The sequence below is a fragment of the Melanerpes formicivorus genome, unplaced genomic scaffold, assembly GCF_026170545.1.
Source record: "Melanerpes formicivorus ecotype bairdi unplaced genomic scaffold, bMelFor1.0.p_v2 SCAF_5, whole genome shotgun sequence".
Classification (NCBI taxonomy): domain Eukaryota; kingdom Metazoa; phylum Chordata; class Aves; order Piciformes; family Picidae; genus Melanerpes; species Melanerpes formicivorus.
The window spans coordinates 22,043,636-22,060,821 of NW_027142357.1; the positions used below are offsets into that span (position 1 = coordinate 22,043,636).

The following is a 17,186-nucleotide window of genomic DNA, read 5'->3' on the forward strand; positions in this document are numbered from 1 at the left end:
AAAGGCAAAAATACTTGTGGTGAAGTCTTACTGCTGTCAAGAACATAGAGAGTGAATATGGCATACATACTTCATAGATTTTCCCCCTGCATTCTTTCTCCTTCTAATCTGCCTTCAAAAACATTTCATTTTGTGTGTGTGCTTGGAGAGTGTGTGGGGGGTTTAATTTCATTTTACTTCTTGTACTTATCATGAATTTATGAGCCAAACTTTATGCTGGTTCTGCTTAGTCTAGAAGCAGTTGAAGATACACTGTTTCAGACTTTGTAGTGTAAGGGATGAGATTTTTCCATGAAACTGCTTTATAGCATTGCATTTATTAATGTATCAGTCATGTAATGCCTATCCTAAGCACATAACGTAAGTACTTATTTAAGTACATAAAATCTGCATGAGCATAAGTCTTGATCTATTCTTGGTACCCATGTCATTTTATGAAGTGGTTGAAAGGGGAAGAAGTTGATTCTGAAAAACAAGGTATGTGCTTGAGTAAGAAGATGAGTTTGCAGTAAACTGGTTTAATATGTTACAGGAATTATCCGCTGTCAGCTAATACAAGGGCAGTTAGAAGACGCAGAGCAGCAGTTGGAATTTCTTAATCAAATTCAACAGGCCATTGAGGAATCTGGGGTAGGAGGCATCTTCTTTCATTAAAATGCTTTGTTTACAATATGAATTGTGGTCTGCCAGCTACTTCATGTTCTGTATTTCAGTCAATGCAGAGCATTCTTATTGAGTACCAGTAACTCTTAAGTTTCAGTTTTTCTTCCTGTCAATCTAAGTTAGCATGTTAGAATAGAATAGAATTAACCAAGTTGAGTCCAACCTATCATCCAGCACTATCTAATCAACTAAACCATGGCACCAAGCACCCCATCCAGTCTCCTCTTAAACACCTCCAGTGATGGTGACTCCACCACCTCCCTGGGCAGCCCATTCCAAAGGCCAATCACTCTTTCTGTGAAGAACCTGCTTACCTTTGCAATACAAGGCTGTTTGCTTGCAGAGAAAAAAACATCATTGCCTTCATGCAGAGCTTTATCTCTGAATATAAATTTGAGCTGTTGAGAAGGGAGGGATATTAATTATATTCAGGGTTTTGTATTCAAACTTAGAGCTTCTTGCACAAATGAAAGGAATGCATTGCTATTATAATAATCAGTGTCTTTTACAGTGAACATACTAAATGTCTTGCACTATCTTTAAATATCAAGAAGAAAGAACTAACAATAATTGTAGTTTCATATGAGTAACAGATTAATGTGTCTGGAATAGGGAATTTTGTTTTCTTTCTTTTCTTTCTGTAGGAATTATCTTTCTTGCATGCAGTCCTGGCTATGAAAAAATACAAGAAACAAGAAGAAGTTGTTGCCTTATTGAATAATGTTCTGGATACTCACTTTTCATCTTTGCGGGGTTTTCCTCTTGGTGTGGAATATTTTGAGAAACTAAACCCTGATTTCTTGCTAGAAATCATTAGGGAATACCTTAATTTTTGCCCAGCACAGGTAAGCAGCTGTATATTACGTCTGTCTGAAAGTGGAAGTTATTCTTGGATTTCATTTTGAGATAGTTTAATCCTGAATCAATAAATTTAGAAGATTTTACCTCTTAAAATGTGAAATAAAACTGTGTTTTAAGATACTATGCCAGTCTTTAATTAAAATATTTATGGACTGACTTCAGCTTATATGAGGTCTGAAGTGTTTTATCATCTTCAAAGTCCACAAGGCTGTCTTCTGTTCCTGCTGATATCAAGAAATTGCCCTGTTAAATTTAAAACTTTTTTTTTTTTCCCCCACAGTGAGAGTTTTTGGCTTTGGGGTGAAGAAAATAACAATGCTTTGCTATTGCTCTTTTGACTTTAAAGTGAAGATCAGATTTAATATGAAATATGTATATGTTAACCAAAGTGTTGGGTTTTGTTTGCTTTTTGCTCAGTTTGTTTATTTGTTTGTTTCTCACAGCCTGCAAGTCCTGGGCAGTCTTCTTCACCTCTTCTCAACCACTGCGCTTCTGTTCTTGAAACTGTGGTAAAAACTGTGCCTGGTCTTCAGCAAGCTGTCTTTTTAATTGCAAAAGTTAAATACTTGTCAGGTAATAGCTGTGTGAATAGTCAGCTATCCATCTCTTTTCTTAATATAGAAAAATTACTTTTCATAATAAATATTTTCTTTTGCTGCTGAGTGCTGCATTGCAGATAAGCAAAGAATATTTGCACTGCCTTTGTGATTTGTATGTGATTTTAATTGTACAGACATATAAATACGGTATTGTTTTTATCTGTTGCTTCCACAAAAGATCACTTTCTGAATGATTACAGATGGAACAATCAGAAAGTATCTTAGCTTTGTCCTTGTTTGATTTAATTTCATAGTCACATAATATTTTGTATACGCTGTTATTCACTAAAAGCTCACTATTTAAAAAATATAAAATTGGTGGATAATTAATAAGTAGTGTATTTCTAGCCTCTGTATTTTATATACACTTTTTCACTTTCCCTTTCTAAATTTCCTAGGGGATATTGAAGCAGCCCAAAATCATCTCCATTACTGTCTTGAAAGGAATCCATCTTATGCTGATGCACACTTACTGATGGCCCAGGTGTATTTGGCTCAAAACAACACTAAATTATGTTCTCAGTCCTTGGAACTTTGTCTAAGCTACAATTTTGAGGTAAGTTGGACAGAAGAATGAAACTATTTTTATTCAGTCAATTTTCTGAAGTGGTATATTTTTGTAGATAATTTCTGAACTGAACTTTTTATGACTCTTCCACTACCATTTTAATATCTAAATGTTTATATGAATGTGGTATCTGAATTTTTATCAAAGAAATAACCATAATGCCAAAACTAACACCTTATTTTGATATATTGAAATTGTTTTGAAATACAGAAAAAACAAATGGTAGCTTTTTCTCAAATCCTTAAGTAAATACTAAAAACCTGTTACATGGAAAGAATTTGTAATTACATATTAACTTTGCAACAGTCTTCAAAAGCCACCATAGAAGGGCTTCAAGAGTGATGCAGTGTTGTTCCTGGACATTTTGCACAGATGTGCAATGATTATATGTACAAGTGCACAAGGTGATCACACAGGGTCTGGAATTGCCTCTTGACAATTCATGCTGCTTTAAGCACTCTTAAATGTTAAGATCACAGGCATATGCTATGCTGTCTGTACTAATGTTACATCTTTGTCTATCTTTTTTGTCTCTTCAGAAGCAAATTTGGTAAATTAAGCACTGTATTAGAAAACTTTTGCTGTTTTTGCAGTGGTCCTCACCAGTTTTATTTCTTGTGGCTAACACATTACAGTATGGGATTTTTGATTTGTTGACACCTGTGGAAGTTTATGTAGTTCCCTCTACTCCAACAGCACCCAGCTGCCCAGGCAGCACCCGCGCAGCCAGCCCAACAGGCCGCCTCCCACCGGTACCGCCTGCGGGGAGGCGGGCTGCAGTGCCAACTTCATGCCGGCGGGCAAGCCGGGCCCCGGGACCGCCGAGCCGGCACCGGTCCCCGCCCAGGACCCCCAAAACCCCCTTTTCGCTCTTCCTCCTTTTTTCCCAAAGAGGGTTAGAGAGAAAAGTAATTATGAAGGGGAATTCTGTTAGTTCTAAGCATATGTTAAGGGAAGAAAAGATTTAGTTCCTTATCTCATTAGTTCAAGGTCAGCTCCAGCAAGAAAGACAGCAGCTATCCAGACTCAGACTGCAACAGACTGAACCTAAAACTAAAAATCCTAAAGTTACATTCCCACTGATCTACCAATGAAATTAATTTAGAATTATTGTTGTTTTCCTTTTTACACAAAAACATTCAGCTAGAGTGTTTCAGTAGCTGTCCTTCCTTAAAGGCACAGCCTAAATCTGTCACACTCTTAGGAGACACAGACATGCTTACAACTTTAGACACAGTTATATTTCCCTTATTGACCTTCCCTTTTTATGTGAAGTATGTTTGGAGAAAGTAGAGAAATGACAGGCAGAACTTGTGCCAAAAAAAATTGTATAACTATTCCATTAATAGCCTGATGAAGTGTGTGTTAAGCAGTGTGGGTGATACTCAAAATCCCTAAACATTAAATCTAGGTTTGAATAATGCCGTAATGAATGTGTTCCTGCCCAAAGTCTCATCTCATGTAATAGTTTTTCTTTCTTAATTAAAAACTTGCTCAATAACTAGTTTGCATACTGGTGTTTTCATAAGTAAATTACTGAAATTGGATGTATTTGAAGGAAAGAAGGAACCAAGGTCAGTGTTTTTAAAAAAGTAAATAAAAAAATCTTCTTTCATGCATAAAGTAACATTTGGAAGCTCCTTATCTCATTATATTTTTTTTTTTAGGTGAGAGAGCATCCTGTTTATCATTTAATTAAGGCCCAAACCCAGAAGAAGATGGGAGAATTATCAGAAGCTATTAAGACCTTGCAGATGGCAAAGAATTTGCCTGGAATGAGAAAACCTACAGCTTCCTCCAAAACTAAAGGAAAAATAAATGAGATTGATGCAAGTGATCGCGTGTCTGTCTTTCTAGAGTTAGTAGAAGCTCATCGTTTGAATGGTGAACAGGTAAGGTAGCAGATGTGTCTAGAAGTAATACATACCTGAAAGCAATTTCCTCTTTGCATTAACAGAAGTGTCTATTCTCATTAGTTCAGAATAGAAAACCATCATTTTTTTTGCTGAGAGAATTTTCTTGGTAAAATTTCCAAGATGTTCATCTATGACTTAATAGTTTTTACGTTAAATTGTACAAGAGAGAAGGGGTAGAAGGTGAAACAGAAACAAACCAAATGGAAAAAAGCCCCACCAAACTGGAAAGACAAATCTGCTTGCAGGTGCTCAATTATGAGTCTCTAAAACCTCTTAATTTTGAGGAGGAGATGCTGTTGGTGTTTATTTGCCAGCATGTAGATTCCTGATTTGCTGTCAGAATACCATTAGAAATATTTTTTGATCGTGTCCATGTTTCTGTGTAGCAGCATCCTAACTACCAGCTGTTACCTTAATACACAGTAGGACACTGCGCATGTGTAAGAACGTAAGAGAGGCCATCATACGATTGTGTTAGTTGGAAGCGACCTCTGGAGGTCATTCTGCTTAAAGCAGGGCCTGGTAGAGCGAAATGCTAAAGGCATTGTCCAGTTGAATTTTGAGCATCTCCTTGTACATGTGCAGTGCAAATGTTATTTTCTCTGCTAAAAGTTTTTCTGGTCATTCATATCACAGAAACTTTATTTACAAAATCAAGGAAAAAATCCCCAAAAAACACTTTAATAGACAAATGGATACTATGTTTTTGTGGGTTTCTTGGTTGATCTGTGTAATACCGACACACTCATTTGCTTATGAGGTCTTTGTTTTTGACTGTTCAGCAACAGGAAATACATTAATTCTAATGGGTTTATTATTTGCAGCATGAAGCTGCTATAATACTGCAAGACGCCATTAATGAATTTTCTGGAACGCCTGAGGAACTGAGAGTTACAATTGCAAATGCAGATCTGGCAATTGCTCAAGGAGATGTTGAACAAGCCTTGACTATGCTCCGAAATATTACACCTGAACAGCCTTATTTTGTGCAAGCTAAACAAAAAATGGCAGATATTTATCTTCAGTACAGGAAAGATAAGAAGTTATATGCTGGCTGCTATAGGTAAAAGTTTATGTCGTATGTATGTATTTTCTTAGATGTTTAATGATAGCACTGTGAGCTCATTTTTTCACTTTTTACTACAATAAGTCAAATATTTGGTGACATAATGAATCAATTTCTGTAAGTGTTGTGACATTTAAAACAGTAATTGGAAGTCCTATTTTGGAAAGGCGGGTTTTACTTTCAGAAAAAAAGAAAAACTAAAATCTGGAGACATTAAAATTGTTGTACCCTGTTTGTTTTTATTTATATACCAGTATTGACATGTTAAATACTGAGCAAGGTTCTGTCTTCTGTTTCCAGAGACCTAGTAGAAAAACTGCCAAGTGCTCATACTTTTCTTCTTCTTGGTGATGCATACATGAATATTCAAGAGGTAAGTGTTTGCTAGAAATTAATAGAATAATTGAGTAATTTGTTGACTTTGGCATGTTGAGACAGTGTAGCATGCTGACTCTGACTGATTGATAGTTGGCAAACAAAGTACATCAGGACCTATAAAAAGACATAATTACTAGTTGAAAATGTACTGTGCTAAGTTCAGTTCTAATAACTGACCCAGTGTCAAAAGGAATATATTTCCTCTATAAAGGACATAGCAATATTAGAATATTAATAACCTTTTATTAATATGAAAATTGCCAAAACATATCAAAAGGTTCAATGTATGGTTAGAATACATTTACAATGGGAATGTACAACATTTGGGCAGCTATAACAATTTAATTATTTTATGCAAACTGGGAGGACTAACAGAAAGAGAATACCCCAGGAACTAAATGGTGCTCGACCACACAGGGCAGGGAGACTCAACAAGAGCCGTTATGCCAAAGAGGCGGTGAATTAATTACTCACAACTGGTTGTACCCCAAGTAGGGAGTGAGTGCTGCTGCTATATATTAGAGGCTTTGGGGTACTCATGTGCTGGGCATAGCAGGTTGCTGGCAGGAATGCCACACGGTCTTTGATGGCTGGTCTGGCTTCAGCAGACAGCAGGCTGTTAACGATGCTTTTCTGCGATGGGCGGTTGCTTTGTCCTGGGTAAACTGAGGCAAGGGGAAGCAGGCTTGGCTCCAGCTCCTAAGCCTGTGGCTTCTCTCATGGCTTGTGGTGAGTATGCTTGTGGGTTTATCCCAGGCGCTGGACCGGTCAACTCAAGGCTATGCAACTCAAGGCAATTTCAAGTCAGACAAGGTCCAAGCAGATTCAAGTACACAAGGCTTGAGCATGGCATGAGCAAGGCACAGGGAACTAGAAACTGGCCTGTATATAAATCTTGCCTGAGATCGTTTGGGCCAATAGGACACTGAAACCAGCACATAATTACCCAATGGGAAGGGGTTTTGCCAGGCTGTGGCCAGAACACATGCCCTTACCATAGATTCAGGGTTGTTTACCAGACCTGCATGGTTCTGTCCCCTTTGTTCCTTTTCCCGTATTACCCTGACTTTCTGCAGGAAGCAGGGGGGGAGAGAGGGACCATGTCTAGACACCTTAGTGTCTGTCTGGGTTTGTGCTGGGGCCATTTGGCCCTACCATGACACCCAGTGAAAGTCAAGGAGAGACTTTTAAATGAACACTGACCCAGCAGACTAACAAAAATCTGAAGTTAGAGCTAAATTAAGTTCATAAAGAGCTAGAGATGTTCAGAAGAGTTTTGAAGCTTAGAATAATTGTAAGTAACTCAATTCTCATATTGCCAGTTTTATTGTAAAAAATTAAATTATTGAATTCCTATAGCTTTTTTACATCCTTTGCTTTCTTGATAAACTGGAAACATTGCTCAGTATTTGTAGAAGACTGTAGTAAAGTAAACATAGGAATTTTAAAGATACACATTTAAATTCATATTTAGAGTACCTTGGGTTAGGACACAAACTAGTAGTTTATATTACTGGTTTGGGGATCTGTAGGTGATTTATAGTTTACTTATCAACATTTGTGTCGCTTTCTCCTTAATGAAGAATTATAAAGCAAAAGGGAATGTGTTTATATGTGCTGTAATATAACTAGAGGTAAGAAATCTGTGATCATCCAACACAGTAATGTTTGCGTAAGTTGGGTGACTACTGAAAGTGGAAAAAGAATCAGATTAATTCAAACTCATTTGTTTGCCGAGTTCTCTCCACGTTATGTTTTAGCATGAAAATATAAACTTATGTTTGCTTTACACTTCCTGCAATTTCATAGTGACCATTGTAACTTATGAACCAATACTACTTGGCAGTCACTCATCCGGTGTACCAAACCTGTTACCCAATTTGTTTTCTTCGCATACTTTCTACCTTAATCCTTTACTTTTATCTTTTGTTGTTGAAGCCTGATGAAGCTATAGAAGCCTATGAGCAGGCTTTGAAGAAAAATCCGAAAGATCCAGCTTTAGCAAGTAAAATTGGAAAAGCCCTAATCAGAACGCACAACTATTCAAAGGTATTCTATAAGTACCGTACTAGGTTAAGTAAGTGTTGTGTCCATTATTGTCAATGCGGGCTTTGCGTGATTTTGTTTTCAGGTTGGGTAGAAAATGCGTTCATTAAAGTACTAAACAGACTTTTTGTGAAAGTAAGTTTGTAGATCCCCCTGAAAATAGCTGGTCAGTCAACTCTGTGGCCATTGCGCAGGACAGAGAAGAGAAGAGAAGTGTTTTGGGGCACCCGTGGAAGGAAGCAAACAGGACTGTAACGCTGGGGAAGTGGTGTGATTAGAGCCTTAGTGCTTACATACAGGAGTCTTGAACTTGGGTCTTTTATGTTTTGTTTATATCTCACAGTCTTTTAATACAGTGTTCTTAAATAGTCTCCGTGTTGCCAAAAAAATGGTTTGTGCTTACAGTATTCTGCATATATGCTGTGAAGTAGCTGAGAGTTTCTCTTTTTTTTTTTGGGGGGGGAGGAAGCCAACATATTCCCAAGCTGGCATGGACATTCCATACAAGTGACTTTGATGTGGATTGATAGACAAGTTTAAATCAGTGCCAACTTCCTAACTTTCAGTATCTGCTCTTTTATTCTAGTCACTTGTATCAAAATAACAAGCAGTAAATGGGTACAGAAGGTACTTGTTTCAGTAGCACCTTCTCAATAAATGCATAGCGAAATCTTCCTCTGTACTTACAACACTGATTCTTTTTTGCTTGGGTAAATATTTTACTTTCAGTTGATATTATTGTCAGTTTTTATGATTGTGCTTAGTTGGTGTTTTTAAACTTTTCATTACTTCTTTTATCTTTATGTTTTGCAGGTGGGCTTTGTGTAGAGCAAAATGTAACTTTATAACTCCAAAAATGACTGAAATTACACTATTTTATTAACTGGCAGTGATCCTGTCAAAGATAGAATGTGATTATGTGGTTAAGCCACATAAATGTACATTTATCAAAATGGGGGCTCTACTTATTCTATTTAATTTGTCATTATATTTTTGGAAGCCTGAACTTGCAATTAAATAACATCTTTTTTAATTAGAAATTAGTTGATTCCAAGAGAAGTGAAGGAAGTAGAAAAATAGAGAATGCTCTAAGCTACATGTTTAATACATTAGTAGAAAGGTTGTTGTCTTTTAAGATTTGGTAGTACTCTGATCTTTGTTTTGTCCTTTAGGCAATCAGTTACTATGAGGCTGCATTGAAAAGTGGTCAACAGAATTTCCTTTGCTATGATTTAGCTGAACTTTTAATGAAACTGAAGCAGTATGAAAAGGCAGGAAAAGTACTTCAGCAAGCTTTGGATCATGAACCTGGTAGGAATGTTACTAACTTACAGCAAAATACACAATTTCTGCTATTGATTGTGTTTTCTTTGTGATTCTGAAGAATAAACAAGTCCCACATATTTAAAAAAAAAACAAACTGTGAAATGCAGGAAGCTGTTCAGTGATAAATGGGAAATGCACTCTTATATAAACTTAAATGCCAGGACTTTTAAACTTGGAAGATCTATGATAAAGTCAGTAAATACAGTAGCAGAACTCCACACATGTAAGGTTCTTCCTTTTCTGTGCTAATAAATGTTTTTCCGAATGGATAAAGTATAGATGAGTCATTCCTGCTATTAGGGAAGGGTTATTTAGGTGGTAATTGCTACCCAGTATCCTTCAGAGCAGAAATTAAACTGGTTGAAGCTGTCTCTTAAGAGCCTCTTTTACCTGTTAGGAATCTGCAGTTGCAGAACTGAAATTGTGGAAATTTTAAAAATTATTTTTGTTAAAAGTCAATTGACTTTTAAGGTGTCTAGTGTGAGCTATTGAACTATACCCTTAATTAAGGAAATACTTTTGCAGTAGTTTAATTGTATTTGTTGTCTTGTAGCTATCTGAATACAGAAGCAGCTATTACTATCAGTTGTTTTTCTTATGTCACTATCTTACTTGTCTTTCACAATATGCAGGGGAGTTTTGTATTCATGTCTGTTCCAGACTCTAGCAAGAGAAAAGTGCTCTGAGATGTGACTAGAAATTTCATCAATCCATCTTGTGCTTTCTGGGTGTAGTCATGCACTTGTGGAATCTGTTGGGACGTGTCAGGAATCATAGAATCATAGAATCAACAAGGTTGGAAAAGACCTCGGAGATCAAGTTCAACCTATCACCCAACATCTCATGACTAAACTAAACCGTGGCTTCAAGTGCCACGTCCAATTCTTTTTTGAACACCTCCAGGGATGGTGACTCCACCACCTCCCTGAGCAGCCCATTCCAATGGCAAATCACTCTTTCTATGAAGAACTTTCTCCTTACCTTGAGCCTAAACTTTCCCTGGTGCAGCTTGAGACTGTGTCCTCTTGTTCTTCTTCTGGTGTTGGTTGCCTGGGAGAAGAGACCAACCCCCATCTGTCTACAACCTCCCTTCAGGTAGTTGTAGAGAGCAGTAAGGTCTCCCCTGAGGCTCCTCTTCTCCAGGCTAAACAACCCCAGCTCTCTCAGCCTCTCCTCAGAGGGCTTGTGCTCGACACCTCTCACCAGCCTCGTTGCTCTTCTCTGGACACGTTCAAGTGTCTCAATATCCTTCTTAAACTGAGGGGCCCAGAACTGGACACAGTACTCAAGGTGTGGCCTAACCAGTACTGAGTACAGGGGCAGAATGACTTCCCTGCTCCTGCTGGCCACACTATTTCTGATGCAGGCCAGGATGCCACTGGCCTTTTTGGCCACCTGGGCATGCTGCTGGCTCATGTTCAGCCAGCTATCAACCAGTACCCCCAGGTCCCTTTCTGCCTGGCTGCTCTATAACCACTCCAACCCCAGTCTGTAGTGCTGCATGGGGTTATTGTGCCCAAAATGTAGCACCTGGCACTTGGACTTGTTGAATGCCATCATGTTGGATTCTGCCCAAATGTCCAGCCTGTCCAGGTCCCTCTTGAGAGTCATTCTACCCTCTAACAGATCAACACCTGCTTCCAGCTTGGTGTCATCTGCAAACTTACTAGTGGTGGACTCAATCCCCTCATACAGATCATCAATAAAGATACTGAATAGGATTGGGCCCAACACTGATCCCTGGGGGACACCACTAGTGACTGGCTGCCAGCTGGATGTGGCACCATTCACCACCACTCTCTGGGCTCGGCCCTCCAGCCAGTTCCTAACCCAGCGCAGAGTGCTCCTGTCCAAGCCATGGGCTGACAGCTTGGCCAGGAGTTTGCTATAGGGAATGGTGTTAAAGGCCTTGCTGAAGTCCAGGTAGACTACATCCACAGCCTTCCCTACATCCACCAGGTGGCTCACCTGATCATAGAAGGAGATCAGGTTGGTCAGGAAGGAGTAGCTTTATTTCCTGTCATGTCAAAAGCTTTTCTCCCATATTTCTGACAATGCAAATAAACTAGACAGTCAATTTCTATTATTTTTTTCATTCCTTTTGTATCTTTCAATGTTTTTTGCCTTAAACCTCACTCTGTTTGTAGATTGTAACGTTCACTCTGACCACTAACAGCACCCCAAATCAAATTACATTCCTAAATACTTAAGAACAGTCTGTGAACTTTTCACTTAAGCTCTTGCCTGAAGTCTATGGAGAGCTGCTTCTTTTTTTTGTACTTTGCCAGGATTGCTGCTTACATTCAAAAAGCAAGATTCTTGTAATTTTTACAGTTAACGAATTGTCTTCTCTAATGGAAGATGGACGTTATCAAGTGCTTCTGGCAAAAATCTACAGCAAAATGGAGAAGACTGATGAAGCTATTGTTTCATTACAACAGGTAAAGGGGAAAGCAAAAAAAACCCTAGGAAAACCTGCAGTATCCTCACCGTTTTCACTGGTTTCCCTTTGATCCCAGATTCACAGAAGTGTCATGGTTAGAATGAGCAAAATGTGTACATGGTAGGTATAAGGCACCAATGGTGCAAAATGTAAAGAACAGAAGTGGTTAGAAAGTCTGATCTTTTTGTGAGCAGTATTACTTGAATTTTTGATTATTTCAGCAGGAGTAATGGTTGCTCCTCTTAACGCCTCTTCTTAAACAGGCTTCTTCCCTTGGTTTTCAGAATCATAGAATGTTTTGGGTTGGAAGGGACTTCCAAAGGTTACCTAGTTTTACTTTGTGTTTTAATCCTCCTCTGCTAGGCAAAATGGTGGGATGGTGCGAATAAGCAGAATAGTATTTGTGCTTCCTTTTCTTCAACGTGTGAACTTTGAAAGGAGCAAAACAACTTCTCTGAGATTTGATTTCGCTATTAGGATAGTTACAAAACTACTTGAGCGGAAAGAAGGAATCTATGGTGCAACCATTTGTTTAGAATTAGTTGAAATCAAAGAAAACTGATCAGGCATAATCAGAATTGGGCATAGTAGTTTCCTTACCTGGCTTATTTTGACAAAGAGCTCTACCTCCATGCTTCTGCTAGACTTTTCCTAATCACTTCCTCAATGAAGGATGCCAGAAAATTGAACTCTTTTTTTTGTCTTGAGCTTTCTGTGCTTAATAAAGGAGTTAAGGACATACACTTTCTAGATTCCGGCCCTTGAGGTTTTGTTTATGCACCTTACCAAAAGCTTAATTTTAAGGGAAAAACAAAACAAGGAAAAAGGCTTGTAGCATAACATTTCTATTGAATTTTTTTTATGTAGGCTAAGGATGTTCTTAACACGATTATGGACATTAAGGAAAGTCTTGACAGGAAATCATGGAGGTGATGAAAAAATTATTCTAAGCAAAACTAGAACTTGTGTGCAAAAAGCACTGCTTTTTTCTTCAATAATGAGGCTTTATTCAATTATGTCCTGCACCAGCATGTTTTGTGGTTACCACTCTGCTAATTGTTATAAACTGTAACGTAACCATTTGAATTGGGGAAGAGTTTAGTTACAAGTAATGCAAGGCAAGGAAATATGAAGGAAATTTAGACCAATAGAAATGTATCATATTTATTCAAATAAATGCATTTGACCTAATATTCCTTAGATGGAGTACTAAGTAATCTTGTTCATACCACCATTTTCTTCAGGCATACAAGGAGCAAACTGGATTCCTCCATGTGTTTTTGCTTTAATGTCCTGATCCATACTGGATGTATGATTATCTCCAAATTATGTTCTTAAAGAATGTGTTATACTTTGTTGGATTAGCATGTAGTTATGCAGTATTTTAGAGAAAATGTGTTGGAATTCCATTTTGTTGAAAGTATTAAAGATTACATTGCTTGTCAGCATATTTTTAATGTGAATTCTGAAGAGGCAAGGCAGTTTGAGACAGGTTGTTGAGGGAGAGATAGGGGTTTGTTTTGCTCATTTTCATTGATGGTTTCTGTAGCAGAGATATTTTTACCTGTGTTTGTATTATTTGGGTGTTTTAATCTATAAAATACATGTTGTGCTTGTAGAACCTTTAAAAAATTAATTGCATTGTATAAAAGTAGATAAAACAGAATTCATTCCTGTGAAAATTTTAGGCTGTTCTCTCTTTTACTCGCACCAGGCTCGAGAATTACAAGCCAGAGTGCTTAAACGTGTTCAGATAGAACAGCTGGATGCAGTTCCTGCACAGAAACAGTTAGCAGCTGAGATTTGTGCTGAGATTGCAAAACATTCAACAGCCCAGCGAAACTATGAAAAAGCAATTAAATTTTACAAAGAAGCTCTTGTTCACTGTGAAACAAATAACAAGGTCAGTTCTCCCTCTGACTATTTTGCATTGTTTTTCTATTCAGTTTTGATATCTAGCAATGCTTATTTTTTCCAGTTATCCACAGTGTAGAAGTGTTTTTGCAATTAATTCTGCTTTATGATATTCATAGAGTCCTGAACTTTCTACTCCTCATAGCTTATCATGATAAAATTGTTGAATGTACTACTAATTTCTTTCTCTCCTGATTGAAGTGGTGATCTGTGTACACTCTGAGTGGTGCATTAGATCATACAGTGAGCCTGTCTTCATGTGATAGTTGATGACATTAAGGTATAGCATGGTGAGAGTGGAGATTGTTTCAATCTTGCGTGTTGCTTGTCCTCTGGAATGAATTCCCAGTGATTTCACTGCGCTCTCTCTTTCCCACAAGTGCCTATTGATGAATACTTGTAACTTTGAGCTTATTTTTATCCCTGCCTTCCTTTTCTCTTTTCACAGCACTGAGTTTTACAGATATGAGAAGTGAAAGACATTTGTAATTAGCATCAAAATTAAGTGTCAGCTTTAGTGGGGGTTTTAGATTAAAAATAAATAGGTACAATTTTTGTCAAATTTCCACAGTTTTCTAGCATGTGTATTGTATATTTAGGGGTGTATTCTTATTTTGCTACTTCTTACTATCCAGCTGTCAGATTCACCAGCTGCTAAGTTACCAGTATGTCACCTGGTTTTAATGCTTGAAGTCATGTATTGTGGTTTCAAGAGTCTAGATACTTCCTAAAGCTGCAGCTTCAGCATCTTTGAGACAGAGTTTCCTCAAGGCATCTTGTAAGAACGATGAAGGAGAAATAAAATAAATTGGGAGATGAATAAAAACATCCTTAATCTTTAAAAGAAGGTGACTTACCCCATTCTACCATTAAGAGCGAGGAGACTGCCTGTCATAGTACAGGTACAGCTGTGGTATGCCATATGCTTTTGTAGTATGCCATTCCAGTTATTCAGTATCAAACCCTTAATTTCATTTTTCTTTCACATCACTACTGAAATACCAGCATTCCAGTTTTTTCAATTCCTGCTAAAATCATATTCCTAAGAGATTTCTATTGTTACAAAATCTGCTGTGCACTGATATTTGTACTGAATATCTGTTAGATGCACTTACCAGAGATTTTTATTTGAATCCTACTTCAATAACAAATAGAATACTATGACATCTTAGATAATCTAAGACTTAATTTCTGTTTAAGACCTTGTTCCCTGCTTACAGTAGTGAAAGAAAATACTTCTGGTTACCCACAACTAATATAAATGAGTCATTTCACTCTATTTCTATAGAAAAAGGCCTGAACTTGGTTCTTCTCTTAAAAACATTGCTAGTAAAGGTTGGAAATAAAGTCTTTTAGATTATGAAATATAAATTTGAGCTGTTTGTCGATGTCTTCAGAGTTTTTAATTTAAAATTATATATGGAAATACTGGAAATTCTCTTGTTTCATCAGAACAACATCTCCTATATCCTACCCAAAGTAACCAAACCAAATGTAAAGTGTTGAACTAAACAAATAATTCCGTTGGACATGAAGAGATTGCAGTCCATGTCATAAGGGGTTTGGGTTGTTTTGCTTTGCATAGTTAGATCTAGGTACGTAAATACCTCACGTCATTTCTCTGACCATTTAAGAGGCAGTGCAGTTTTCAGATGCAGACTTGAAGTGCATCACAGATGGCATCAAGTGTGTCATTTCACAGTAGCATTGCCTTTTGGGTAGGAGTTGAAAATTTAGTGACATCTTCCAGTCACTAGAAATTAATGTAGAAGTCTGCAGTCTTGAGAACAGTACTGTCGCAGCAGTTCTGTTTTCAATGTAACTTCAGAATATCCCTTTGAAAAAAGAAACGATTTTGTTTATTTTAAAGCTGAGGGAATAGAAAATAATTAAATTACTTGACCAAGAGCTCACAGGAAGCAACAAAGGAGTAAGTTTTCCCAGAAGTTTTGAAAATCTCAGATTAATACTTATATAAATTAATCAGTTTTATTGATCTTTAAATTACACAGTTACATATTTTCATCTACAGGCAATGTTGGAACTTGCACGTTTATATCTTGCACAAGATGATACTGATGCCTGTCAACATCAGTGTGCCTTACTACTAAAGAATGACCAAGACAATGAAGCAGCAACAATGGTACGTGCTATTATGTTTATCCTTTATCAGATTGATTTTTTTTTTTTCACTTTATGTCTGCAGTGTAATGGATCTATGAAATACAACTTTAGAGAAAGCTTACAGCTTCTGATTAAAAAAAAAAGAAATCAATTGCAAGAAAATGTTTTTCTCTTTATGCTGGATAATGATTCAATATGAAGTTTCTAGCAATCATAGCATTTGTTCTATCTCAGTGCAAAGAACCATAGGGAAACAGTACTAGTTGTAAGACTGACTGAAGTATATCTTAATGCATGTTCTACTAACAGTTGGCTAATGCTTGGGGAAGAAGGAATTTTCAAAGCCTGGTAATATTAAAGCAAGTATCTAAAAAAATACTTACAGAAGAACTGTGTACTTAAGGTGATTTTACATCCTTATATAATCATAGTTAATCATATTCCTACTTAACCATTTTTAATCATAGCTGCAGATTCTCCATACATGATTTGCATACTCATTGACTTAAAAGACAGCTCTGTAGAGCAACTTTTGCTTTAACACATTAAACACATGAGGATCAAAATGATTTTAAGACTGGAATAATTTATTTCCCCGCAGTGGTCTAACATCTGGAATTTGTCGTAGTATGGTACAAGAACAGGGGTAATAGCACTTTTAATATATGTTATTAAATATACTCTTTATTAGCTACTTCTCAGTGGAGATAAACTGAAATTAAATCATTTTACTTTACTTGCACCACTGAAGTGGACTATCATCTTTCCTCAACTTTAAACTAGCTTTGCTTTTCTACGTGCTTAATCTACCCTTATGGGAAATATAATTAGGAGTAAAACTACACAAGTAAATCCAGACATATTTGAAAGGTTCATCGAAGTTCTTCATTCTCTTTCAATTTCTACATTAAGTGAAAAATTGGATATGAGCCTGTACCTGCTCTTTTTTATATTGTGTGTCTGTATATAAAGAGAGTGTTTATTTTCCAGGGAGTAATAAAAAACTCTAGCTTCCTTTGCTTCTTATGCAATTCTTGCAGCACTTCAATGCTATAGTTTTAGTTCCCCACTTTCCAGAACTAGAGTTCATCGTAAAACACAATTTATAATACTTGTTTTGTTTTCTCTTAATTGCTCAATATTGTAGATGATGGCTGATCTCATGTTCAGGAAACAAGATTATGAACAAGCTGTCTTTCATTTCCAGCAGCTTCTGGAACGCAAGCCAGGTGAATATTTAGCAGCGATATTTTTCATTCCTTCTGGTACATATTTCTGATGA

General features: G+C 37.0%; 1 protein-coding gene across 2 annotated transcripts in view; it reads left to right on the top strand.

The window, feature by feature from the left end:
• Positions 1 to 17,186, top strand: part of TTC21B (tetratricopeptide repeat domain 21B) — a 36,401-nt gene that overhangs the window by 8,082 nt on the left and 11,133 nt on the right. For both annotated transcript variants that reach the window (XR_010987386.1, XM_068138709.1), the window contains exons 10-22: positions 533 to 630; positions 1,308 to 1,508; positions 1,968 to 2,097; positions 2,522 to 2,679; positions 4,359 to 4,583; positions 5,432 to 5,670; positions 5,974 to 6,046; positions 7,990 to 8,100; positions 9,270 to 9,408; positions 11,758 to 11,864; positions 13,581 to 13,769; positions 15,813 to 15,923; positions 17,052 to 17,133. Coding sequence is in view for 1 of the 2 variants with exons in the window: in XM_068138709.1 (XP_067994810.1) it covers positions 533 to 630; positions 1,308 to 1,508; positions 1,968 to 2,097; positions 2,522 to 2,679; positions 4,359 to 4,583; positions 5,432 to 5,670; positions 5,974 to 6,046; positions 7,990 to 8,100; positions 9,270 to 9,408; positions 11,758 to 11,864; positions 13,581 to 13,769; positions 15,813 to 15,923; positions 17,052 to 17,133 (1,863 nt within the window). In the remaining variant the exon portion in view is untranslated. The remainder of the gene's footprint in view (positions 1 to 532; positions 631 to 1,307; positions 1,509 to 1,967; positions 2,098 to 2,521; positions 2,680 to 4,358; positions 4,584 to 5,431; positions 5,671 to 5,973; positions 6,047 to 7,989; positions 8,101 to 9,269; positions 9,409 to 11,757; positions 11,865 to 13,580; positions 13,770 to 15,812; positions 15,924 to 17,051; positions 17,134 to 17,186) is intronic.